The 26451-nt window shown below is 42.4% G+C and overlaps 1 protein-coding gene across 1 annotated transcript in view; it reads right to left on the bottom strand.

Moving 5' to 3' along the window:
- TARP (TCR gamma alternate reading frame protein) overlaps positions 1-26451 on the bottom strand; it is a gene marked incomplete at its 5' end in the record, with an annotated part of 55645 nt that overhangs the window by 1947 nt on the left and 27247 nt on the right. Inside the window, 3 exons of the mRNA XM_082752575.1 lie at positions 173-244; positions 1708-2001; positions 11292-11328. Of these exons, the coding sequence (XP_082608701.1) occupies positions 173-244; positions 1708-2001; positions 11292-11328 (403 nt within the window). The remainder of the gene's footprint in view (positions 1-172; positions 245-1707; positions 2002-11291; positions 11329-26451) is intronic.

Genomic DNA, 26451 nt, shown 5'->3' with positions numbered 1-26451 from the left:
CTTTTTATATCCCACAATGTGTTAATGCAGTGTAGCACAGAAGCCTTTCTAAATTGCAAGCCCCAGAACTTTGGATATTTCCTGCAGACTATTTAGAAATATAATTTTCAGGAGCGCACACAGCAATATGCAACTCTCACATTTCTTTCCCCATTTAATTAATTCTCATTACCTTTGTAAAAAACGGTGCTGTTTCCAGAATATGTGCTGCAGTACTCTTCCTGAGAAGGAGTCTCTGAAGAATCTAATGGAAAGAGTTTAAATGTCCAAACTAGGCTTTTCTTTGAGTTTAATAAACATTAACAGAGAAATGGGGAAAAGAAGAGCTAATGTAAACAGTGAAGTGTGAAGTTAGTATTAAAAAAAAAGTAGGATATTCAAGATCTGTCTGAAGAGCAGGTGTTCACCAGTAGGATTCATTTTCAGAGAGAACTGAAGGCAGGAAATATTTGTGTAGTAGTAAGTGTTTGTTGCCTTAACTAGGAGCTTTGCCTGTGCCCTTTAGTGAATGTGTCCATAAGGCTGTTGGCAGCACCATTTTTATTTCCAAACTACTATTTCCAAACCGGTTTGACCACCTGATTGTCACTGAAGTAGCTGGAGTCTCTTCCCAGAACTTAGTATTAGCAGAAGCACAGAATAATTCAGATCAGAAGAGACCTCAATTATTTTATTTGTTGCTCAACACTGAAAAAAGTCTTGAAGAGAGTATGATTTGATGTTTCCTCTTTGGAATTTGCTATTTTGGCCATGGATTGTTCTGTAAAATAAAATACATGTATATTGTGCTTAAAGCAGCAATTTTGTGTTTGTTCTTGGTTATGGTACTTATATTCATTGAGACATATGCTTAAGCACATACCTCTGTCAAAATAATCTTAGTACATATTTTTGTCAGAATACATTTGGAAGGTTGAAATGTAATATTTATGGCTGTGTTCTCATGGGGTGGAGCTGTACTCATTTATAGTAAATTGAACAGAGGTAGGTACTTAGAAAAGGGTAGGTACTTAGCAAAGATTCACCTAACTAGAATAAGCATTTGTCCTAAAGTTATTATCTTGATTTAAACACAGGTTTAAACAATTTATCATAGGTTGTTTCTTTTCTTTAAAATTTTACAGTCTTTTTCACAATCAGTCTTTTAACAATTATATGCGGTCTTTTTTTTTCTTACATTATTCTTAAGCTATTACCTTTACTGCCACCAGACCATGAAAAAGTAATATATTTAAACATTGTTTTAAAAGCCTATCAACCTTATTTTTAACTCCCTAATTTATTATAGCTGTGATTAATGTCAGAGGGATTTATGCCTGCAAACCCTGCATAGCAGATAGCTGCAGTCTGAACCTGCTGTTTTGAAGAAATTCTGTGTACTGTCAAGTAACTGACCTGGCTCAGTGTAGACCCTTTTGAGCAATTCTAACTAACACCTGGTGACATTAAAGAACTGCTCTTTTCCTGTTACAAAGGGACCTTCACAGTACAGACTGGGTTTCTTTTCCTGGGAGGGCTTTGGTAGTTTTTACTGGTGTGTTTTAAGTATTGTTGTGCCTAGGAACACAGAAGCTTTCAGCAATAAGGATATACATCATACATCATTATTTCTCTAATTGTATTCAAACGATAAAAATAAATAAATAATCAAAAAGACATAATAATATGTAGAATGAAAAATAAATAATAAAAAAAAGTAGTATATACCTTGAATGGGGAGTTTAAAATTCTCTTGACTTTCATGGTCATATTTGCAATAATAGTTCTTGTTTGTCGTATTCCCTGGTAAAGTTAACCAGGTGCTGACTGAGTATTTATCATTTGTAGATTTCCAGACGTCTCCTTTTATGACATTTTTTGTTACCTCCTTATTTGCTTCATCAACCCATTGCACCCGAATAACTTCTGGGTAGAAATTCTCAATAAGACAAACATACAGAAGTTGATCTTTATGCTTCGTCTGCAGGATTTCAGAGTTCTCCGGTTTAGAATTTACTTTGTCTGGATTTGTATTTGGAGGGAAAGAAATAACAAAACAGAGGAGTATCAATAGTGTGTGACAATAAATTCTGTCAGTAGCATGTGGCAATAAATTTTGTCTTTTATTTAGAAGTTCTACGTGATTCATTTATGTTTCATTACGTGTTTCATTTATGTTTTATTTTTATAAAAAAAAAAAAGCAGGAAAATTAAATCACAAAATGGTTTGGATCTAGGGGGGCTGTTGTTGTTCCTCTAATACTAGGTTTGTGTAAATGTTTGAATTAACACGACTGAAAAAGAAGAAAAAAATGCACAAAATTAAACTAAACAAAAGCAGAAGAACATGCAATATCCAAATAAGATTTCTATATGCAAATAGTGTATCTACCTGTACCAGGCTTCTCGTAGGTGATGTGCTTTGTAAAACTTGTTTAGTACAAACATAGCTGAATATATCTTAAATGAAAAGCGAGCCATTTCCACAAACTAAATGTAGCTAATCTCCATTTCACCTGTCTCTCTGGAATAAAACTTATGTTGTTAGAAGTCCAAATCAGCCCCATTTTGTCTATACAAAGAAGTCTTTTTGATATCATCAAAGTGGATAGCAAATTAAGACTGCTTTTGTTACACATGCAAACTTCTGCCATACACGTATAGGCAGACCTCATGGGTGATCATTTTTGTCTATGCTTAACTGCAAGTGAAAACTAGATGCAGTTTTCAAACTTCACTTTTGTTGTATTGAAGGTATGGCTATTTATTTTTTTAAAGGCAGTGAACAGATTTATTGTTCATCTCCTTAAACCACTCTCTCCCACTAGATTCTTGAGTACATCTTTGTACTGGCTTTCAACAGTGGGATACACAGTTTACAGAGTGATCTGTCTGAGTGGTGCAGTTTTCACGCCCTGTGAGAAAACACATTAATATAAACTTCTACCTCTGTCAAAATGCTTCTACTTTTCTTTAAATGATCTATCTATTCTATAACAATCTTAGAGTATTTCATATTTAGTTTTTAAAAACAAAGATGACTAAAGCATAAGACTGCCTGCCCTCAAAATGATAACACATTATGGATTTCCCTCATTTTGGACAGCTGTCATTGAAATGAAAATGTGGACCAAGTTTTCTGTTGTACCCAGAAATAAACTTTCTAACAATTTTATGGCACTTGTTGATTTAGGAGTTAATTGTATCTCTATTCATCAGACCTTCCAGGAATACAAGATTAAATTCTTTTTCAAAACGATTTATTTGTTCCAGAGTTGTATATATTCAGAAGACCATGATGTAGCTCTTGTTTAAGTGACATTGTGCTCTGCAAAGCTTCATGACTGTCTTAGATATTTTTTTAGATTTTCAAAGCTTAGAAAAGTACCCTGCATAATTTTGTGGTCTTAATTGGCTAGTTTGATATTTTATATATATGAATTTTATGTATATCTAAATAGAGAGACAGAGAGAGATGCTCCCATTTCCTATTTCATTATGACCGTTTTAGACACTTGTATTAATACACAATATTTTCCACCTCTAGAATAGCCACTGCCTTTCCATTTACCATAAAAAGACCCTAGGCACCTGGCTTAAATGAAACACCGAAATTATATCACAGTACTGAGGAAACACACTGCTTGAATAACTAACTGTAAAAGTGTGCATGTGAGAGTCTCATATGCACACACAGGTAAATGGGTGACAAAGGAGGACTGAACAATATATGTTTTGCCTCTATTCATGAATATATGTATGTTTCTGTGTGAATATATATACATACATAAATTGTAAGTATGTTTAGGGGAAAAAAGGATGAAAACACACAACTCTCTAGATTTTGATGTATTCTTAGGCTGATCTGTAAACTTATTGAAGTCCTTCCACTCGACTTTTTTTTTTTTCTTTCTTTTTTTTAGTTATGCTTTACAAAATTTTTGGTGTTTACTTTGTTGAACACTTCCCTAAGACAGATTTGAGTAGGTGTAGGTCTTTTAAAATAACATATAACCAAGTATGTATAACTTGCAGATACGTCTTAAGATAAAATCTGGCTGTTCTTGTTCTAGAGCAGCAAGTTTAAGCTGAGATTTTAATTCTCCTTGCTTGGATGATCCCACAAAATGCAGTAATCACATCGGATACTGAGAGCTCCTTGGGTCCCCTTCAAGTCATGGGGAGCCGAGAGTGCTCAGCACACAGACAGTGTTCAGGTCTTGCTGCCAGTGGCTGCAGACATTATCACTGATAACAACATCACCTAGTGCAAGCCTCCCCAGGTATTTTAAAGAAATAGCTATCAAGCTTCACTCCCCAGCTTTGCCATTACAAAATGTACGAAAACAGTCTTTCAAAGTACTTACTGGAAACGATGAGTTTAGTGCCTGTGCCAAAGACCAGATTGCCCACATTGCTATATTTCCTTACACAAATTGTTTAGGATTTTTTTTAGTTTGGATTTGGATTTTGTGGGAAATAAATAACAAAATAAAGAGCTGGAATATCAGTAGTGTATGGCAATAAATTCTGGATACTCAACTGCAAAATATAAATTCTTAAATTCTTAAGAGCAGTAAAATAAACAATTTTAGCTCTCAAGTTAGTTATGAATATGTAGGATGGGGATAGAAACATCTCATGTACAAAAGCTATTTTAGGTAAGAGGATGGGTGAATTACAGCTGTTTCTGTCCTTGAAGTAAGAATAAGCTTTTGGTTGAGCTGACTGTACTTGGCATTCAAACACATTTTCTATCAAGTGCTATTTCGATGAACCCAAGCAGTAGGTAATGATTTACAAACAAAAACAGTTACAAGACTCATTTGAATAACTGGGAATAGAAAATGTGACTTTCAACATTAGTTTTAAATGTGGTATTTCATAGAGAACTAAAATGAATAAAGGCTTTTATAAGTATAGTACAGCAAATCAAACTCAACATCAAAAGACAAGAATTGCTTCAAATAGTCTAAACTCACAGTTGCTTATACAATATACAGACTCTTCTGGAGTCCCAGCGGCTGCAGACATTATCACTGATAACAACGATGCCTAGTGATGGATGATCCCACAAAATGCAGTAATCACGTCGGATACTGAGAGCTCCTTGGGTCCCCTTCAAGTCATGGGGAGCCGAGAGCACTCAGCACACAGACAGCGTTCAGGTCCTGCTGCCAGCGGCTGCAGACATTATCACTGATAACAACATCACCTAGTGCAAGCCTCCCCAGGTATTTTGAAGAAATAGCTATCAAGCTTCACTCCCCAGCTTTGCCATTACAAAATGTACGAAAACAGTCTTTCAAAGTACTTACTGGAAACGATGAGTTTAGTGCCTGTGCCAAAGACCAGATTGCCCACATTGCTATATTTCCTTACACAAACCGTTTGCGACATTTTAGCCATACTAATATTAGATTATAAGAACCAACATTTGAATAATAAGAGTCTACATATTTGGCTACAAAGCTAGAAAATGAGAGTTTATTTTCAGCTAATACTGCTACTCTCAAATAGCCTTTATTGTTATGCACATTAAATTCCATTTCAAACTAATCTTTGCTATCACTTGTTTAAAAAATATCAGAACAAATAAAAGTTCATTTCTGTGGCATGGATTGAAATACCATATACCCTCTGGATATTTTTCTAAAGAAAATTAATTCTCCTTCTGGGATTGTGAGTGCTTTTGACCGCATGATTTAAAAATTGTTCATTTAAATGACTGTATGATATGAAACTGAATGCACAATCTTAAGCACTCACCTTAAGACCCTTGTTTGTCTCTTTCAATCTCTCCAAAGTTCTCCTTTTTAATGAATTTTATGTATATGAATTTTATGCATATTTCTCTGTGCACTAACATAAAGGTCTCTAAAGATCCAAAGGACCTGGAGGTTGATCAAGCATATTTTTATCACCTTTTTGCAAAATCAGTCCTTGTTTTGATGATATGGAATTTTACAGTTTGTTTCTCTAGCTCAATTTGTTCACACACAAAAGCAGGAACTTATCACACACTATTACTCAGCAATCCATGTCTAATTTCTATGTAGTATAAATATGGTTTTGAGTTACCAAATATAAAGATGAAATATTGTACATGCAGAAGATTCATGGAGGTAACTGGAAGGGGTGTTTAGATAGTCCTTTTGTATCTCTGGCATTGTTGTAATTAAGAAGGATTATGCTTGCTTATTAAATAATTTAGAGGAAAAAATGAATCTAATTACAGAAAATGGTGTGCAAGAACAAACCTTAGACCACTGCTTAATTGAAGTAATGAAAGACACTGCAGAAAATCTGAGCCAGGCAGTCAACAGCCACCACTCTTCTCAAGCCTAGTTGGAGATATGCTTACTCATTTTGGACCCAACCCTCTGCATGCTGAGCTCACTGCAGTCTGTTTAAGTGTATGTGGGATTGGGACTGTTCATCCTCAGCTCCTGGCACACTTGCCTACAGAGTACTGATGATACCACAGGTTGTCAATGCCAAAAAGACAACATCACACATACATCTATGCATGCTGCTGAGAAGCATCAACTTTTCAGCATTACTCCCATGCACGTCTGTCTCCAGGGCCTACTGGCTTATCCGCAGGGAAAACCACGTGCATCTTACAGGAAATCCTGGTTAAGGTGAAATCAAAGGCAACATTTCTGAAGGTCCAGGATTTCACCCCACAAGCTAATATTTTGTTTATTTATTTATTGCCTTCCTGCTGTTAACCTGTGCTGAGGTGCATCAGAGAGAGCTCAGTTCTCCTCTGCTGGAATAAACAGGCTTTTTAAGAACAAATTAATGGGGAAAGACTGTATCCTCAAACAAATTGAGATATGCAGAACTTCAGACATAGTTTAAGGTATCTGTTCACATCCACAATGTTTTTCCATATATCTCTTCTGTTCCACCTGCTCTGAGGCTAAGGGGTGATCTTCAGCCGTGTTTCTGAGTTACCCCAGCCCCTCCACTCTGGGCTCCCTAGCCTTGCACAAGGGAACACAAGGGATGTGGCACAGTGTATCCAAAAGAAGTTAGAATGTCAGAAATTCGTGGTTTATATGAAGTCCTACTGTTTACCCCGAGCTAAAGAGATGAAATTTGCTATTGCAAATTCCGTATCACTTTTTTGTCATTGCTATTATACTTTCAATATAGCATATCACATAATCTCTCCTCTAGATTGTCTTGAAAGAAAGGGATAGTGAATTTGTCTTCCTGCCCACGAAATCCCTGACATTTTTGCTAAAGTCTTTAGCAAATGTATGTAGTAATGGTAATCCTGAAAAGAGACTTTGGCTCTGCAGTTTTCTTTGAATGGCGACATTTTCCCTTATTTATTTAACACTCCGTCCTTTCCCCATAATACTGGTTTGGACTTTAAAGTCTGAGGGATTTTGGTTCAGTATTTAATGTCTTTCTCCATAAAATAAAATAAAATAAAATAAAATAAAATAAAATAAAATAAAATAAAATAAAATAAAATAAAATAAAATAAAAGCCTACAAATGCATGCATTAGTCTTCACCTTGTTGAGTTAAAATCACTTTAGTCCAACTTAGATGATATATTAGATCCAACTTAGATTATATATAAATAAGTGTAAGTATAAACTACCTCTAAGCAAGAAATATTTTATAATATATGGTTGCAAAATATAATTGTAGCTTTCTGAACTAGTGAACTTCAATGCATTTGATGAAATCGAGGTAGATACCTCAGTAATATTTAGAGGTTAACATAAAATATTTCTGCTGTAATTTCTGCTGTGAATTTATTTACTAGAAATATTAGTAGATTATTCTCCATGTTACTTTAGAAAAAGTTGGCAGTATGCTTGTGAGGTGCCAGAAAGCCACAGCTGCAGATGTAGCAGAAGAGGAGAGACAGGGAGAACATCCCCATGCTGAGTAGTGTAGCTACTCCACTTGCGTCCTTGAGGGAAAAATTGATTTGGTTTTTGGGTCACTCTGCTGTTCAGTCTTGGCTTCCCTTGTCTAAATTCTCTGAAAAGACACTTACACAAAAATCCTTCATTGAGTGTTGACATTGGATTAATATTCACATTCTGTTGGAAGCTTTTAGAAACTAATCTATTCCTCCAAATGCAAACATCAAACCCATCTCTCAAACCCCAGCCCTTCTTTTACTTGCATTATCGTAAGTCTACAGCAACTCTGTGTTGATCACAGCTAATCATAAGAGACCAAAAAGAACAAAATCAAGTTAATTACATGTTGTTGAGACTGGCTCTTGATACATATGGCTCTTTCAATGGAAAAAGACTCTGCTCAAGCTCAAAGTGTGATGATTCAATTGCATGAAGATCCTGTCTTGGTCTTCTCCATTTCTTTTCATTATTGAGCTAATGTTAGGTACTCATCACTGAAAAGATGATTTGTGATGAATTGCCTGTTCATAAGCACAACGTAAATCCATCCCCTTTTACTCTGATTAACAATCAGTTAAGAGCTTTGGCCCTTGTAGAAGAAATAGAATCCTGCAGGATTAGATAAATGCTTGAAAATAAATTATTTTAAAATATAGATACTAAATAAATGATCACTACCTGCTTAACAAGGTAAGGACTTTCACTTAAAACAACACATTTGTTCTGATGTGGACATTTCTATTAAATTGTAGTTTTGATTCAATTAGTCTTTCTGATAGGAATCATCAAAAACAGTCTTTTCTTGGCATGCTAATATAAGTTGCATTTAATCAGGCTTACAATATTTGGTAGTGATAGTTCCTCTGCCTTCTGTTTCTGTAGTAGTCTACCTCAGGGTTACAGCATTTAAAATACCATTTAATGGGAAAAAGAAGATTTTTATCCTCAATTTACCATCCAAATACATGTCTCTGCAGGAGAGACAAAAAACAGATCACTTCTTCATGTATGTTTTAGTAAACAAAAAGAAGTTTATTTCTACTGCCAAAGTGCTGTGTACGTGACAGAAATAATTAGGCACATATTATTTCACTTCTACTAGTCTAACTAAAAAAGCAATGGCCATTGCAAATTGCTCTTTGAATTTGTATTGAGAAGAGGATTTAATTTTTATTTTTTTTAAATGTTTAATTCACAGCTGCTTGATTCCATGCTTAATTCTTCAGTAGCTGAAAGAAAGAATGAGGGCTCTGGAAACTACTCCAGGCCATTTTCCACCAAATTTCTAAGGAGGAATACGATCATAAGTGACACAAACTAGCTCCTCAGTATATTTGTGATCCTAGACTACTGCGTTACAAATCAACAGGGTTCAAGGTCAGAATGAAAAGCTTAAAAACCCAGGCAGGGATGGCACTGACCAAGGCTCTAAGCAAGCAGAGTGTCCTCTGGGACACTAACGCTGAATCTATATGACCACACCAAGCTTCTACATTTTATTTTAAAGAAAGTGACTTACCTGACACGATGAGCTTTGTACCGGTGCCAAACACTTTGTAGTAATAACCAGACACAGTGCATAAAGTCTTTGCAATAACATTACAGATCTATTATTCTTTGTATAATAGAATCAAAGAACGTCTGAAGTTTGAAAGGACCTCTGGAGGTCATCTGGCCTGACTCCCTTGTCAGGCCAGGTAGGATACCTGTGCAAGGATACCTCGTGCAGGTTTTCCAGGACCATGTCCAGGCAGCTTTTGGAGATCTCCAAGAGGGAGACTCCACAAACTCTCTGGTCAACCTGTGCCAGTGCTCCTTCACCCTCACAGCAGAAAAGTGTTTTCTGATGTTTAGAGGGAACCTCCTGTGTTTCAGTTGGTGCCTATTGCCTCTTGTCCTGGCACTGGACACCACTGAAGAGAGCGTGGCTCTGTCCACTTTGCACCTTCCCTTCAGTTATTTCTAGACAATGATTGAATCCCCCTGAGCTTCCTCTTCTCTGTGCTGAACAGTCCCAGCTCTCTCAGCTGCTGTGTGTATGAGAGATGCTCCAATCCCTTAATCATCCTTATGGCCCTATGTTGGACCCTGTCTAGTATGTCCATGTCTCTCTAGTGCTGTGGAGCCCAGAGCTGGACACAGCACTCCAGGTGGGGCCTCCCCAGTTCCAAGCAAAGGGAAAGGATCACCTCCCTCAGCTGCTGGCAGCACTTTGCCTCATGCAGCTCAAGGTACTGACAGCCATCTTAGCAGCAAGGACACATGGCAATACATGGGTAAATACAATTTTTTAAAGACAAACAGATTTGCTGTTTAATCAACTTTTAGGTCATGGAAAAGGGGCAGCAACCTAAACTTTACCAAAAAGAAAATAAAAAAGTGTGTGGAGATTTTGAGGACAGGTATGTTTTTAAATGGGCAGGCTTCATCTCAACTAAAATTAGTTTTCTGAAAGTTTAGGTGGACAGTACTAAGCACCTTGGTTCCATATCTGCTTTATGGAGAGAGGCAGCACCAGCAGAAGATGTATTAGTTCTATTAGCTAAGTAAAATGCTCCTTTAAAGCTCCATAAAATCAGTCCTAGAATTAGCGAACGTTATGATGAGATCTTTGCAGCACAAAATTCCGGATCGAAGTTTTTGTTGTGCAAATATTAAGCAAAACCCTGACTGGATTGAAATCAACATCAAAATTCCCACTAACTAGAAACCATTATCAGATGGACAAAATTAGGCAAACTGCTTTCATCTCAGATGCTAAGTATCAAAGCGGCCGAAGTTTACTTGATGCAGGATAATTTGATTAAGTATGCCAATATTTTGGGAGGGAAGGAAAGTGTCTCCACAGGTAGGCATTCTTAATAATAATAATCATAACTGATAGCAAGAGGTTTCTGCAAAAAGTAGTAAGAAAGAGTATCCTTTCAATTAGGCATATCTTCAGACAGTTCTGGACATACTTGAGATAACTCCTGTCATTTGGTATGGTCAGACATAATCCCAAAAGAAAGCTTCTTGCTCTTCAAGTAATTTGCATAACCCCAAATTGACATTTTCTTTCAGAATGAGTTAGAAATATCACAGAAGTTGAGTATGCATCATTAAAGACAAAAATATCTTTTAGTTCTCTGAATGCTATATTTACCATATTTAAATTCAAATTTAAGAAGAAAATAATAAGAGGGTTAGTTATACATCTACACTTCAATAATTGCTTCATTTTCCCAATTTCATACATAAATAAAAAAATGATGTTGTGTTCTGCATCTGGAAATGCTCTTTACGGGGGAAATTCTGCAAAGCATTCAGTAGGGTTAAAACTAGCAGAAGCTAAGAAACCAGAGCACAGCTTACAAACAATATCTAACTATTGAAATGCATTTCAGAAAAAGTAAATTTTATGTTTCACACTTACCTGAAACAATAAGCTTAGTTCCACTTCCAAATATTTTAACATCAGCATCCCACAGTCTGATACTGCTTAGCAATATCTACTGCACTTCTTTTTTCTTTCACATGCTACAGAAAATGTCTTTCAAATTTAGAGGTTGGTAGTATCTTGCCCAGTGTAATATCTTAATTTTTAACATGGACTGGAGTGGAATATTTAGAAGTGCTATTATTTTTTCGTGATGAGTAAAAAGTCTGGGTTTTTAAATACACCATTTTCTGAGAAGAAAGCTGTGTCATGCTTATAACTACTTATATCTATCCTTTTAGTTCTGGGATTTCTCTAATAAAGATCTGCTGCTTCTAGTCTGCTACCTTTTCTATAAAGTAACCTCTTTTTCCTGCTTTAAGAAGAAATGTGATTATATTATCATTCCTAAAGGAAATAAAAAATAATTACTAGTTATTTGTTGGTTTAGATAGATAGGTATTTTTTATTTCCTAGAAGCGTTCTATCCTGAAAATTACTTGCTGTGTGAAAGTACCTTGGATTAGTTTTCATCATATTCTTACTTTGAAGCCCATATTTTACATGCCCATATTCTAAAACCATATTCTAAACAAAACTTACTGACATTTAAGATGTGTTTTACTAAGTCTGTGCTTCTTGAAAGTAGTTACACTGTTTTCTTTTGGCAAAAACACCCGACTCTACACAGGCATAATTTAATTGCAATCTGTAGTAAAATGTGCAAGTTTCCTCTGCCTTTTACAGTTTGACTCATTTATACTAACCTTGGTAGTCTCATGTATTAACTGAGCAGCATACTGTAGGCACTGTTACCTGCTTTATACTGCTAGTGGCATTCATACAATAGATTGTACAGCTTTAACACAATTAACAGCAGTATGAATACAAAAGGAAGCCAGTTAATTTCAGTAGAGCCAGGAACTAGAAATTTACTAAATTCCAGGCAACTTTCCTTCCCAATGAATTTAGGCTGAGCCACCTCTATCAATAAGCAAGTTTTTGCATTTCTGTCTTGCTGTACTGAGAGCAGTTCTTAAACTTTCACACAGTTCATTTTTCTGTCCCAGAACAGAATGAGGAATGAACCCAAACCAATATTTCGACTTTTAGCCCCTCACCTCATTATTCCATTCTGCCATCCTTAATAAGTGTTCAGTAACTGATGTGGAGGTGATTTCTCTGTCCCCTAGGTTGATATATTTATTGCCCATCAACCCACCCAACCTGAGCCCCATGCACCGGTCACATAAAAAAATGTGATCTATCAGGCAGAAATTAATTTCCCTACACCCTTACACTCTTAGTTATCAACCTGAGAACCCAAGTGACTTTGTGAAAATCAGATCAATGTTAATACTTACCGGAGATAATTAGCTTAGTTCCTGTACCGAAGTATTTAATCCATGTGGTCCACACTATGTTTTGACTTTGCAATAAGCTAAAGTACTCTCCTGATGTGCAATTGCTGAATAAAAACAACTTTTTTTTCCTTTTTTTTTTCCTTTTTTTTCTTTTTTCTTTTTTTTTTTCCTAATCTGCACCTGGGAGACTGCTTGAAGGATGGCCAGGCATTGGCTGGTGGGCGAATGTCAGGAATTTCAGACTTGTGCCCAGTTTTCTGCTGATATCTAATTACCTGCAGAGCAAATCTCTTTCTAAAAGTGTTCCAAGTAGGCTAGCCAACTCTTCCATTTAATGCTTAAGAATTAGGTGAAGTTTTCCTCTTCAATTTTAGATCGAGTAAGCCCACAGTGCTGTTTGTATTAAAAAACCAAACACGTATCTTCAGGTCATGATCCTACTCATTCCCACAGGTATACCCCACCTCTCATCTGGCATTAAGTACAATCAGGTAGTACTAGGATGCATTTCAGTTTTATCTGTCTTAATAAAACTTAACAGAAGGAAATAAGGGAGAGCCAGCTCTATAAACCACTCTGCAGTCCACTGTGAAGGTGTCCATGTGCTGCACCTTGCATTTTCTCTTCCCAGTATGCGGTTGTTATCCATCCATCTCCTGGAGTCACTCCAGACTCTGAAATATCAGTTCACTGATACCTTTTCATTTACTAACTGGAGAGAGAAGGGGGCTTTCCCTTTGCACATTGGGTTCTTACAAAACATCCCAAGATAACATCTGAGAAAGCCCTGGTACTGTCAATCAAACCACCCACATGTTTCGTTTGCCATTTACAAGAAACTGAATTTGAGTACGTCTTGTGTGCCATACTGACTACAAAACAACATTAAGAAATTACTGCCTGTGCCTACAGAGAGGAACTAGGCTGAGGGTGAAGGTCACTTGGTTTAATCAGATGTAGCACAAAACAGCTGTCTAGGCTAAATTCTCCTGGGCAGGAACATAGAATAGGCTGCCCGGGGAAGTGTTGGAGTTGTCATCCCTAGAGGTATTTAAGAGATGTATAGATGTGGTACTTAGGGACATGTTTTAATGGTGGACTTGGCGGTGTTAGGTGGATGGTTGAAACTGATGATCTTATGGGTCTTTTTGAACCTAAATAATTCTGTTATTCTATGTTTGTATTTGCAACCACAAAGCAATGGCAAGAGTGACACAGGCAGAGAAAGGTGCTGCTGGTGCATCCCCTGGGTGGGCTGTGTCTACAACACTGAGTATCTGTGAGGTATCACTAGAAGAAACACAGACAACAAAAGACTGTTCATTGTAGATAGTTCGTCAAGCTCCCTTGCATGAGTCAGGCTTGTAAATAAGAGTAGGACAAAACTGAACCATAGTCATTTTGGAGAACTACCACCTACTTGAAATTGTCATATCATGTTTTCATCCCATCACACTAATATTTAATGAGCTATACTTCAAGGAACTAAATGTGGAGAGTCTCAGCACACTGCAGTAAAGGAAAATACTAAAAAAAGGCTTGATGGCAAAGAAAAAACTTGTCAGGCATGAGGGTCAACATCAGTGATGAAGCAGTTTCTGTGAGGGATGCATTGCTTAAGGGACATAAATATGGACAGCTGTTTTCAAATAAAAATCTCTTATCTCTGGCACTAGCTTTGGCAACACTGCCTACAGCTTTGTGGAGTGACTCAGATGCATCTCTACTATGCTGAAAGGCAGTAAAGACAGACAGTGAAAGCAACAAGGATGGGGAAAGACACAAAAACATCTCAAAAAGGGAGAACAATAATGCCCATCTCCATATCTCTTGAGGAATAAATCAAATATCATTTTGTTTCCAGAGCTGCTAACTTTTAAACTAAAAGAAGACTAATTTTTCAAATTTAATTTCAAACCTTGGGCTTTGAAAAGCTCCAGGACAATGTCCCGAGTTATTTCCTGGAACAGCAGCATGGAAATAAGCCCTTTTCCAGTAAAGAAATTCTTACAACCAGTTCCCTGCCTCACTTGAGCAAAATCAGGGGATGAGGAAGTGCCGATGTTGGATTAGGCATTTGCCCTTCACTGTTCCCTTTGCATGTGCCACTCACTCCATCAAAATCCACAGCTTTTGGCAGCTGCCCCCTCCAAGGAGTGGCTCAGCGCCGAGCCAGTCCCGGCTGTGCAGAGCCTGCGTGTTGAGGCCAGGCAGCTCATCCACGCCGGGGGAAGTGAATTGGGATCTTTCAAATCGTTTGTGGTTGAGCCTCCGAGGGAGTATTGGTCGAGGTGATTGCCGGGTTTCCGTCATAGTGAGAGTCCCAGTAGGCACAGTAGTAGGTAGCTGCATCATCCGGACCTATATTTTTTATTATAAGAATACAAATTTTCTGGTTAGAAAGATTTTGAACTATATATCTGTTTCTTTGGAAGCTGTTTTCTACTGTTGTCGTCCCTGATGAAATGTAGAGCATTCTCACTGGTTCTCTATTCTCCTTCTGTTGATACCAGTGTATGACAGTATTATCAAAATTTGCAGAGACATCTTTAAAATGACATTGCAGACGTGCAGTTCCTTGAGACATGGTGATGGACACAGGGGTCTGTATGGGAATTTCCTGTGAAAATCCATCTGGGGAAAAAAAAAAAAAAAAGGAGAAATTATGTTATTAACTATTAATCAGGGGTTGGTGAAGATACTCATTAGTGTGTCCATGTTTGCCTATGAGGGAACACAAAGTATATTAAGAAGTACTTACAAGACCAAGTGGTTGTGGCCACCAGGGCTGCCAGCAGCAGCATGTTGGCGTGTCCCACTCAGCTGTCTCAGAGCTCTCTGTTCTCCGAGTTGAGACTCGCAGAAGGAAACTGTCCCCAGGGCAGGCTGAGCTGTGCCACGTGGGAGGAGGAGGTGCCTCCCTCGGGTGGCAGCTGGAGAGCCCCTGCATCGAGCCACAGGGATGTGTCCCCCAGGCTTCTTCTGGCAGCACCAGTGGTCAGGGAGCAAGCATAGAAGGAACTTTACAAAGGGCACATCTTCATCTGTCGTAGATAAGAGAGTGTAAATCTCTGATTTAAGTTTTATCTGTGTGGGATTTTGTGGTACTCAAACAACGTAAACCATATTCCCAGGGACTTGTAGTCACTTACATGCAGATGAGGACAGACTATAGAGGGGGACAGGAAGATCTTGTCCTTAGAATTACTTGGGAGTGACAGGCATGATGTGCCCATATCCAAAGTCTTTTCTTTGGAACACTGTTCCTCTTTTCCTGTCTTTGCTTTCCTAGCAGAGAACAGCAGCTGGAGTAGAACATCAATATTAAACATTTGCTTTCCTCAAGGAACACCAGATATCTGCCATGCTGGGCAAACCACACTGACAGAACAGGTGAGTTTCCAGTATAGATGTGCTAATTCTTATGGTAGTGATGAGTTACCTTGCCCTTAAAAATGGTATGTGTGTGCCTGAAGACCACAGTGTTAATGATGGCTCAAACTTCGAAAATGACAGTTGTGCAGTGTTAGCTGCTCATTCTGGGAGGCAGACAAGGGTTTGGCCTTTCTGCAGCTGATACCAGATGGAGTGAGAAGACTGGGGGAGTGAGGAAGCTACAAACCTGTGGTTCAGACATTGGGGGAGTTTTGTGCCTTGATGGTCTATGAGATTCTACCATTGTGAGGGTCCCAGTAGGCGCAGTAGTACATGCCAGCATCGTCTGGAATGACATCCTTTATCATGAGGACACACCGATTCTGGTCAGAAACCCTTTCAGCTCTGTACCTGTCTTTTTGAAAGCCACTTTCCACGGAAGTTCTTCCTTCTGCAAAGAACAGTAGTCTCTCTGGAGCTTCATTCTCCTTCCGCTTATACCAGTGTATGACAGTACTATCAAAACTTGTTTTTAAGTTTTTGATTTCACAATACATCCGTGCAGTTTTCTTGAACTTAGTGATGGATATAGGGGTCTGTATGGGAATTTCCTGTGCAAATCCATCTAGAAAAAAAATGTGGAACAATATTATTACCTGGAATTCAGGGACTTGGGAAGATGTGCGGCAATGGGTACCCTCTGAGGAAAGATTGCAAAGTAAGTAGGACATACCATACCAAGCAGCGGTGGCCACAAGTGCTGCCAGCAGCATCATGTTTGCTGGTCCCGCTCAGCTGAGACTCAGAGGAGAGGGAAGGAGGCCCCAGATGGGGACAGGGTTGAGTGGGAGGAGCAGACGTCTCCAGCGATGGCTCTTGTGGGCGCAACATTGTGGGGCTACGTTTGCAGAGAACCCACTGCAGCCTGGGAAAGGACTTAGACCTGGGAATGCTCATGTTGGTAAGGACATTGTCATCCCATCAGCTTTTCAGAAAGACTGGTAAGTCCAAGGAGCGTGGCATGTGGAAACTTGAGGCAGAGCTGCTGAGAAGGGGTTGAGAGTGAGAGCAGCTGCAGCCATACATCAGGGCGTGAAGCTCCCAGCCCAGAAGCCACCCTGGTGGGCGCTGAGTGTGTGCGGTCCCCCGCAGTGGCAGAAGGCATGTCCCCACCCTGTCAGGGACCTCCTCTTGCTGCCTCAGCCTGGCCACCCAGCTGCGGCCTGCCAAAATGTCCCTGTGCCTGTGCTGCCTCCACTGCAGCAGCTCATGGGGATCAACCTGCAGCAACCATAGCAGCATCCCCAGGAGCAGGCGCCTTGCCTGTGGTTTTGTGTGGGGAGGAAATGCACAGCTGCAGGGCTTAGGTTTTGAAGCTGAGGAGCAAGCACTTCATGGAAAGAAAGAGTGGAAAAGAAAAGCAGAAAACATGTGCCATGTGCAGGGCCCTATATGTCCCCCTTACACATCATGAGGCTGCTGTCAGTCCATTTCTCCAGCCTGACGAGGTGCCTCTGGATGGCAGCACGACCCTCCCCATGTTTCCCCCACTCCTCCCAAAGTCTAAATCTACTCTTTGAGTTTAACACTGTTATGTCTTTTCCCATCACTACCCTTGTCGTATCGCCATGCTCCCTCATAAAGAGCTGTCCTGTAGGACCCCCTCCCATCACACCAGGTTTCCCCAAGCCCTATCGAACCTGCCCGTGAACCCTTCCACTTACGGAGCATCCACAATTTCTCCGGGCAGCTTGGTGCACTACCTCAATGCCCTCATAGTAAAGAGTCTTCCTAGGACTGAATGTAAATCTACTCTCTTTTAGACTAAATCAATTTCTCCTTATCCCATTACAACTCTTCTCAACAAAGAGTTTTTGTGAGGCCCCCTTCAGGTGCTGGAAGGCCGTTGTCAGGTCTCCCCAGAGGCTTTTCTTCTCCAGGCTGAACAACCCCAACTCTCTCGGCCTTTCTCCATAGGAGAGGTGCTGCAGCCCTCTGATCCTCCTCATGGCTCTCCTCTGCACTTGTGCCAAGTCTCTCCAGTGCTGTGGGGCCCAGAAGTGGACTCAGCACTCCAGGTGGGGCCTCCCCAGTGCCAAGCAAAGGGAAAGGATCACCTCCCTAAGCTGCTGGCAGCACTTTGCCTCATGCAGCTCAGAGTACTGACAGCCGTCTTGGCAGCAAGGGCACATCGCTGGCGCCTGGTCAGCTTGGTGTCCCCCAGGACCCTAAGGCCTTTTCTACAATTTGATCGCCATCTGGCTGGCCCTCTGCTGCCCAGAGTTGTTCCTTTCCAGGTGCAGAACTCTGCACGGCACCTTTCCAGACATGGTGAGGTTGCTGTCAGCCCATTTCTCCAGCCTGACAAGGTGCCTCTGGATGGCAGCATGCCCCTCTGGTGATGACAGTAGAAGTCTAGCATGACCCCCACTCCTCCAAAGTCGATGTTGTCTACAAACTTGCTGAGGGAATACTCTGTCCCGTCATCCAAAGCATTAGGGAAGATGTTAGAAAGGACTGGACCCAGAACTGACTCCTGGGTTACATTGCTAGTTTGTGGCCTCCAGGAGGCCTTTGTGCCACTGATCACCACCCTTGGGGCCCAGCTGCTCAGCCCATCTTTCTGTCTCCTCGTCCAGCCCCTCACACCAACAGCCTTTCTCTAAGACTCTTAGGGGTGACATGGGCTTTAATCAAGTCCCCAGACTATCTGCACTGCTCTCCCCTCATCCAGCAGGCTGGGCATTTCATTGTAGAAGTGTATGAGATTGGTCAAGAATGATTTCTCCATGGTGAACCCATGCAGACTACTGCTGATGATCTCCTTGCCGTCTGTCTGTTGGTTGGAGGCATAGCCTATGGCTGAGGACGTCACTTCTCTTCTGGACACCTCAGGGGAGAAACTGTGATGATAAAGTGGAGTTTCTGGTCTGTTGTAAGATGTTGTAGGGACTGAAATGGCATGGAAGACAGGAGAAAAATGTTGAAGGAAGGTCTACCAAACCATGTAGACTTTATCCTTGTTTCAGACACACGCGTTGTTTCAAAAGAGAGCACCAAATATGTAGAGATACATTGCTGTTTTTGCTCCATGGATTCAATAAAGAATAGAAATCTTCAGCTGCTGTTCGTTCATGAGGCACAGACAGGCTGTGTGCACTGCCAAGTGAGTGCTTTCTGTAACCCAAGTCTTCAACTTAACAGCGATGTTCCCTATTTGTACCCTCGACTGACAGGGACCTGCAGCTTCTGCATGTTACAGAGATGTGTGAGTCTGGAAATAATATCCTGATTACTAATATCCTCTATTTAGCAGCTGTCATGTTACGTTGTTGTTTTTCCTACCCTGTGGCAGAAAATCATCAGAGCCGAGCTGAATGAGGAAGTATCTGTGTTTCGGCAGAGCTCAGAGCTTGCGGTTCGGAGTGCCAAGTGCCTTTTTGTATGGTTTATCTTGGCCCATCTAACGCTGTGATGCCTTGATATTAATACCAGTACGCACAGTAGTATGTGCCAGCGTCCCTCTGGTTTACATTATTTATTTGGAGACTACAGAGAGGTTCAGAGGCATGCTTCCTCACTTGATACTTATGTCTGTCAGAGCTCTCATCAAACGTAGGTGTCTGTCCCGACACGTACAGTATTCTCTTGATCGGCTGCCCAGGAAGCTGCTTGTACCAGTGCACGGTGTCATCTTTCGTCAGCCGGCATGCCATGCTGGCCGAGCGGCCCTCTGCCTGAGTCCGCATTGCTGGCGTTTGCACTGGCATTGCCTGCGCGTCACCACCTTGAAGGGAATGGAGAGAAATTGGGTGAAAACTTGGTAAGGGCTCAAAACGTCTGCAGTCTGGAGCAGGGGCTGTGTTCTCTGCACAGGGGAAGGAGAGGAGAAAGGGAACGGGGCTTACAGGACCAACAAGAAGCTGCAAGCAGGATGGGCAGCAGCAGCATGCTGCCGACTTGGGTGAAGTGTGGAACTGGAGTAGGGGCAGGAAGGTTATAAAGCCCTCCAGGTGGAGAAGGAGTCAAACAGCTCTGGGGAGGAAATGACTCATTTGGCACACCCAATGGTGGTGTCTCCACTCATTATCATTGCTGAGTGGGGATGGGGAGGGCTACACCACGGAAACTAAAATGTAGAAAGGTCCATACCCAAGCTACTACTGACCTCAGGAGAGTCAGTGAAATCATTTTGTGTGACGTGAAAACACCCAAGGTACCTGGAAAGATGGTCATTTCCCCCAAATCAAGAGACAAACCAAGTGTGGGAGAGACTGACTCCTGGCTTACGCAAAATCCTAGCAAGGAACGGGGCTCTTTCTCTTATTTCAGCTGTGTTTTGACTGCATGGTCTGCCTTGCAAAGGTCTGAGCCCTCACAGTGACTGCCAGTCCAAGGGTGGCTTCTTGCTCCCACCAGCTGCAAAATTCTGTTCCTAATACAGTGCCAGATGAGAAAAGTGCCTAATGGAAGGGCTTCTTTATTATCAGAAAGAATTTTTATCATTTTCTGGTGAAACACTTGGCATCTGTAGCTCTTAGTTCACTAAATGGCTTGCTGTTGGTTTCCTGCCTTCATGGCAAAGCAGTTTGAAGTGAAAACCTGTTCCTATTGGAAAAGAGGTTTGTGGCTATGTGAGTGGGGGCAAAATGTGGATTTGGTAGCTGAGTGGCTGCAGGGGTGGCCTCTGTGAGAAGAGTCCAGGAGCTGCCCCATGTCAGGTAAAAGCTAGCTCCAGAAGGCTCCAAAAGGGACCCACTGCTGACCCACCAGTGGCTGCATCTCCATGAGAGCAGATTCAAGAAAGAGAACTAAAAGAAAAACAATACTGCTGCACAACAGCAGCTGGGAGAGCGAGGAGAGAGCACCAGCCCTGCAGACCCCAGGTGAGTGCAGCAGGAGGGCAGGAGGTGCTCCAGGCAGGCAGCAGCAGTTCCCCTGTGGGCTGTGGAGAGGCCCCTGGTGGAGCAGGCTGTCCCCCTGCAGCCCATGGGTCCCATGTGGAGCAGATCTCCATGCTGCAGCCCCCCCATGGGTGGAGGAGCCCCCGGTGGAGCAGGTGGATGTGGCCTGGAGGAGGCTACGGCCCATGGAGAGCCCCCGCAGGAGCAGGCCCTGGGCCGGAGGTGCACCCGTGGAGAGGAGCCCACACAGGAGCAGGGGTTTGGGCCCCCATTCCCCATTCCCGTGTGCCTGACTCTTGGGGGGAGAACACAGAAGATGGTGAATGGTGGTGGGGAGTGGGGGAGGAAAGTGTTTTTATTTGCCTTTTTATTTCTCACTGTGCTAGTCTACAAGATCAATATAGGCAATACATTTCAATAACCTCTCTGAGTCTCCTTTACCCTTGACGATAATTGGTGAGTGATGTCCTTGTCCTTATGTCAAGCCTGGAGCCCTTTCCGTCATACTTTCTCCCCGCTTTCCTTTGAAGAGGGGGAGTGAGAGAGCGGCTGTGGTGGATTTCATCTTCCCAGCTGGGTAAAACCACCACAACCAGCAAAACATCATCTGGAAAGGGAAGATTGTTCTTGTATAGATTCAGGTCTACCATCCTGGTCTGGTTGGAAGGAGAAGACAAACCCAGGCTGAACCTGGGAATGGAGTTCTTATAGTTCAGAGTCTGAAAAATATCAACCCCCTGACCCAATGACCCAAAAAGAGAACTTTTTTTTTTCTCCTTAATCTTTTCTTTATAAATCTAATACATAATAAAGCACTGACTGTCAGGTTAAATTCCTTTATTTCACTTTTCTTTCTCAAGCCACGGGCTTTGAAAAGATCCAGGAAAACATGCTGAGTTATTTCCAGGAACAGCAGCATGGAAAATGGCACATTCCTGGTAAAGAATTCCTTACAACCAATTCCCTGCTACACTTGAGCAACGGAATGGGAAGAGAAGGTGCTGAGGTTGGGTTAGGCATTTGCCCTTCACCGTTCCCTTTGCATGTGCCACTCGCTGCATCGTAATCCCCAGCTTTTGGCAGCTGCCCCCTCCAAGGAGTGGCTCAGCGCCGAGCCAGTCCCGGCTGTGCAGAGCCTGCGTGTTGAGGCCAGGTGGCTCATCCACGCCGGGGGAAGTGAGTTGGGATCTTTCAAATCGTTTGTGGTTGAGCCTCCGAGGGAGTATTGGTCGAGGTGATCGCTGGGTTTCTGCTGTAGTGAGAGTCCCAGTAGGCACAGTAGTAGGTAGCTGTGTCATCTGAAATTATATTGCTTATTGTAAGAGTACAAATTTTCTTTCTTGAAACCCTTTCAATTGTATATGTGTGCCCTTGGAAGTTTTCCTCCACTGATGTTTTCCCTGTTGAAATGTAGAACATCCACTCTGGAGCTTTATTCTCCTTCTGTTGGTACCAGTGAATGATGATGCTATCAAAATTTCTAGAGACACCTTTAAAATGACATTGCAGGCGTGTTGTTCCTCCAGATTTGGTGATGGATATTGGTGTCTGTATGGGAATTTCCTGTGCAAATACATCTACAAGAGAAGAGAATTGAAGAGAACTGAAGAGAATTCGGAAGGGAAGGGAAGGGAAGGGAAGGGAAGGGAAGGGAAGGGAAGGGAAGGAAAGGGAAGGGAAGGGAAGGGAAGGGAAGGGAAGGGAAGGGAAGGGAAGGGAAGGGAAGGGAAGGGAAGGGAAGGGAAGGGAAGGGAAGGGAAGGGAAGGGAAGGGAAGGGAAGGGAAGGGAAGGGAAGGGAAGGGAAGGGAAGGGAAGTCAGAGGAGAAATAATGTCTTTAACCAGCAATAAAGGATTTGGGAAAATGTCTGTTAGTGCAACCATGTTTGCCTGTGAGGGAATGCAAGATAAAGTACAAAGCACTTACCAAACCAAGCTGTGGTGGCCACAAGTGCTGCCAGCAGCAGCATGTTTGCTGGTCCCGCTCAGCTGAGACTCAGAGGAGAGGGAAAAAAAAACCAGATGGGGACAGGGTTGAGTGGGAGGAGCAGACGTCTCCAGCGATGGCTCTTGTGGGCGCAACCATGTGGGGCTACGTTTGCAGAGAACCCACTGCAGCCTGGGAAAGGAATTAGACCTGGGAATGCTCATGTTGGTAAGGACATTGTCATCCCATCAGCTTTTCAGAAAGTCTGGTAAGTCCAAGGAGCGTGGCATGTGGAAACTTGAGGCAGAGCTGCTGAGAAGGGGTTGAGAGTGAGAGCAGCTGCAGTCGTACATCAGGGCGTGAAGCTCCCAGCCCAGAAGCCACCCTGGTGGGCGCTGAGTGTGTGCGGTCCCCTGCAGTGGCAGAAGGCATTTCCCCACCCCACCAGGGACCACGTCTTCTCCATGGTGAATCCATGCTGACTACTGCTGATGAACTCCTTGCTGTCTGTCTCTGTTTGTTGGAGGCATAGCCCATGGCTGAGGACGTCACTTCTCTTCTGGACACCTCAGGGGAGAAACTGTGATGATAAAAGTGGAGTTTCTGGTCTGTTGTAGGACTTTGTAGAGACTGAAATGCCAAGGAAGACAGCAGGAAAATGGGAAGGAAAGTCTACCAAACCATGCAGTCTTCTTGTTACACCCGCATACCTTATTTCAAGAGAGAGCACCAGAGGTATGGAGATACATTGCTGTTCTTGCTCCACGGGTTCAATAAAAAGAATAGAAATCTTCAGCTGATGTTTGTTCATGAGGCACAGACAGGCTGTGTTCACTGCCAGGTGAGTGCTTTTCCCAAGTCTCCATCTTGACAGGGTACATCTATTTGTACCCTCAATTGATGGGGCCATGTGTAGTTGTTTTTCCTATCCTGAGGCAGAAAATCATCAGAGCAGGGCTGAATGAGGAAGTGTCTGTGTTGGGGCAGAGCTCAGAACTTGTGGTTCGGAGTGCCAAGTACCTTTTTGTATGGTTTATCTTGGCCCATCTAACGCTGTGATGCGTTCAAAATACCAGTATGCACAATAGTAGGTGCCTGCATCCCTCTGGGTTACATGATATATTGTGAGACTATAGAGAGGTTCAGAGGCATGTTTCATCACTTGATACTTTTTTTCATCAGCTACATCATACAATATAGGTTTTTTTCCTGACACGTACAGTATCCTCTTGGGTGCCTGCCCAGGAAGCTGCTTGTACCAGTGCACGGTGTCTTCTTTTGTCAGCCAGCATGCCATGCTGGCCAAGCCTCCCTCTGCCTGAGTCCGCATCACCGGGGTTTGCACTGCCACTGCCTGCGCGTCTCCACCTGGAAGAGAATGGGGAGAAATTGGGTGAACGTGTGGTGAGGGCTCAAAACTTCTGCAGTCTGGAGCAGGGGCTGTGTTCTCCGCACAGGGGAAGGAGAGGAGAAAGGGAACGGGGCTTACGGGACCAACAAGAAGCTGCAAGCAGGATGGGCAGCAGCAGCATGCTGCCTACTTGGGTGAAGTGTGGAACTGGAGTAGGGGCAGGAAGGTTATAAAGCCCCCCAGCTGGAGAAGGAGTCAAACAGCTCTGGGGAGGAAATGACTCATTTGGCACACCCAATGGTGGTGTCTCCGCTCCTTACCATTGCCGTGTGGGGATGGGGAAGGCTACACCGTTGCAACAAAAATGTAAAGAGGTCCATACCCAAGCTACTACTGACCTCAGGAGAGTCAGTGAAATCCTTTTGTGTGATCTGAAAACACCCAATGAGCCTGGAAAGATGGTAATGTCCCCCACATCAGGAGACAAACCAAGTGTGGGAGAGGCCATATCCTGGTTTACGCAAAATCCTAGGAAGGAACGGGGCTCTTTCTCTTATTTCAGCTGTGTTTTGACTGCATGGTCTGCCTTGCAAAGGTCTGAGCCCTCACAGTGACTGCTATTCCAAGGGTGGCTTCTTGCTCCCACCAGCTGCAAACTCCTGTTCCTAATACAAAGTGTGAGAAAATGGGAATCTGGGCCCCCATTTCCGATTCCCACGTGACTTGGGCGGAGAACACAGGAGATGGTGCATGGGTGTGGTGTAGAGGGGGAAAGTGTTTTGAGTTTACTTTTAATTCTCACTGTGCTAGACTACTAGTGATAGGCATTATATTTTGTTAGTCTCTCTACATTGAGTCTCCTTTACTCATAACAATAATTGGTGAGTGATGTCCTTGTCCTTAAGTCAAGCCTGGAGCCCTTTCCATCATACTTTCCCCCCGCTTCCCTTTCAGAAGGGGCAGTGAGAGAGTGGTTGTGGTGGAGTTCATTTTCTCAGCTGGGTAAAACCACTACAACCAGCAAAACATCATCTGGAAAGGGAGGATAGCTCTTGTATAGAGTCAGGTCCACCATCCAGCTCTGGTTAGAGGGAGATGGTAAACACAGGAAAAACTTGGCAAAGGAGTTCTTCCAACATGGAGGCTGAAAAATATCCAACCCTGACCCAAAAAGAGACCTTTTTTATTTTCTTAATCTTTGCTTTGTAAAACTAACACGTGAAAAAGCACTGTCCTCCTGCTTAAGGCTCGCTTTTTTGGTTTTCTGTGTCAAGCCATGGGCTCTAGGTCAACAAGCTCAGTTATTTCCAGGAATAGTAGCATGGAAAATTGCCCTTTTTAGTAAAGAATTCCTTACAACCAGTTCCATGCCACGCTTGAGCAAAATCAGTGGATGAGGAAGTGCCGAGGCTGGGTTAGGCATTTACCCTTCACCGTTCCCTTTGCACGTGCCACTTGTGTCGTCGAAATCCCCAGTTTTTGGCAGCTGCCCCCTCCTAGGAATGGCTCAGCGCCGAGCCAGTCCCGGCTGTGCAGAGCCTGCGTGTTGAGGCCAGGCAGCTCATCCACACCGGGGGAAGTGAGTTGGGATCTTTCAAATCGTTTGTGGTTGAGCCACCGAGGGAGTATTGGTCGAGGTTATCGCTGGGTTTCTGCTGTAGTGAGAGTCCCAGTAGGCACAGTAGTAGGTAGCAGCGGCATCTGGAGCTATGTTTTTTATTGTAAGAGTACAAATTTTCTGTTTAGAAATCCTTTCAATTGTATACGTGCGACCTTGGAGGCTCTTATCTGCTTTCGTTGTCCCTATTGAAATGTAGAACATCCACTCTGGAGCTTTATTCTCCTTCTGTTGGTACCAGTGTATGATGGTGCTATCAAAATTTGCAGAGACACCTTTAAAATGACATCGCAGACGTGTACTGCCTTGATATTTGGTGATGGATACAGGGGTCTGTATGGGAATTTCCTGTGCAAATCCATCTACAAGAGAAGAGAATGGAAGGGGAGGAGAGGAGAGGAGAGGAGAGGAGAGGAGAGGAGAGGAGAGGAGAGGAGAGGAGAGGAGAGGAGAGGAGAGGAGAGGAGAGGAGAGGAGAGGAGAGGAGAGGAGAGGAGAGGAGAGGAGAGGAGAGGAGAGGAGAGGAGAGGAGAGGAGAGGAGAGGAGAGGAGAGGAGAGGAGAGGAGAGGAGAGGAGAGGAGAGGAGAGGAGAGGAGAGGAGAGGAGAGGAGAGGAGAG

Source organism: Aythya marila (assembly GCF_965140915.1).
Source record: "Aythya marila genome assembly, chromosome: 2".
NCBI lineage: Eukaryota > Metazoa > Chordata > Aves > Anseriformes > Anatidae > Aythya > Aythya marila.
Note: the sequence above shows the minus strand (reverse complement) of the source record. Positions and strands in the feature narration are given on the sequence as shown.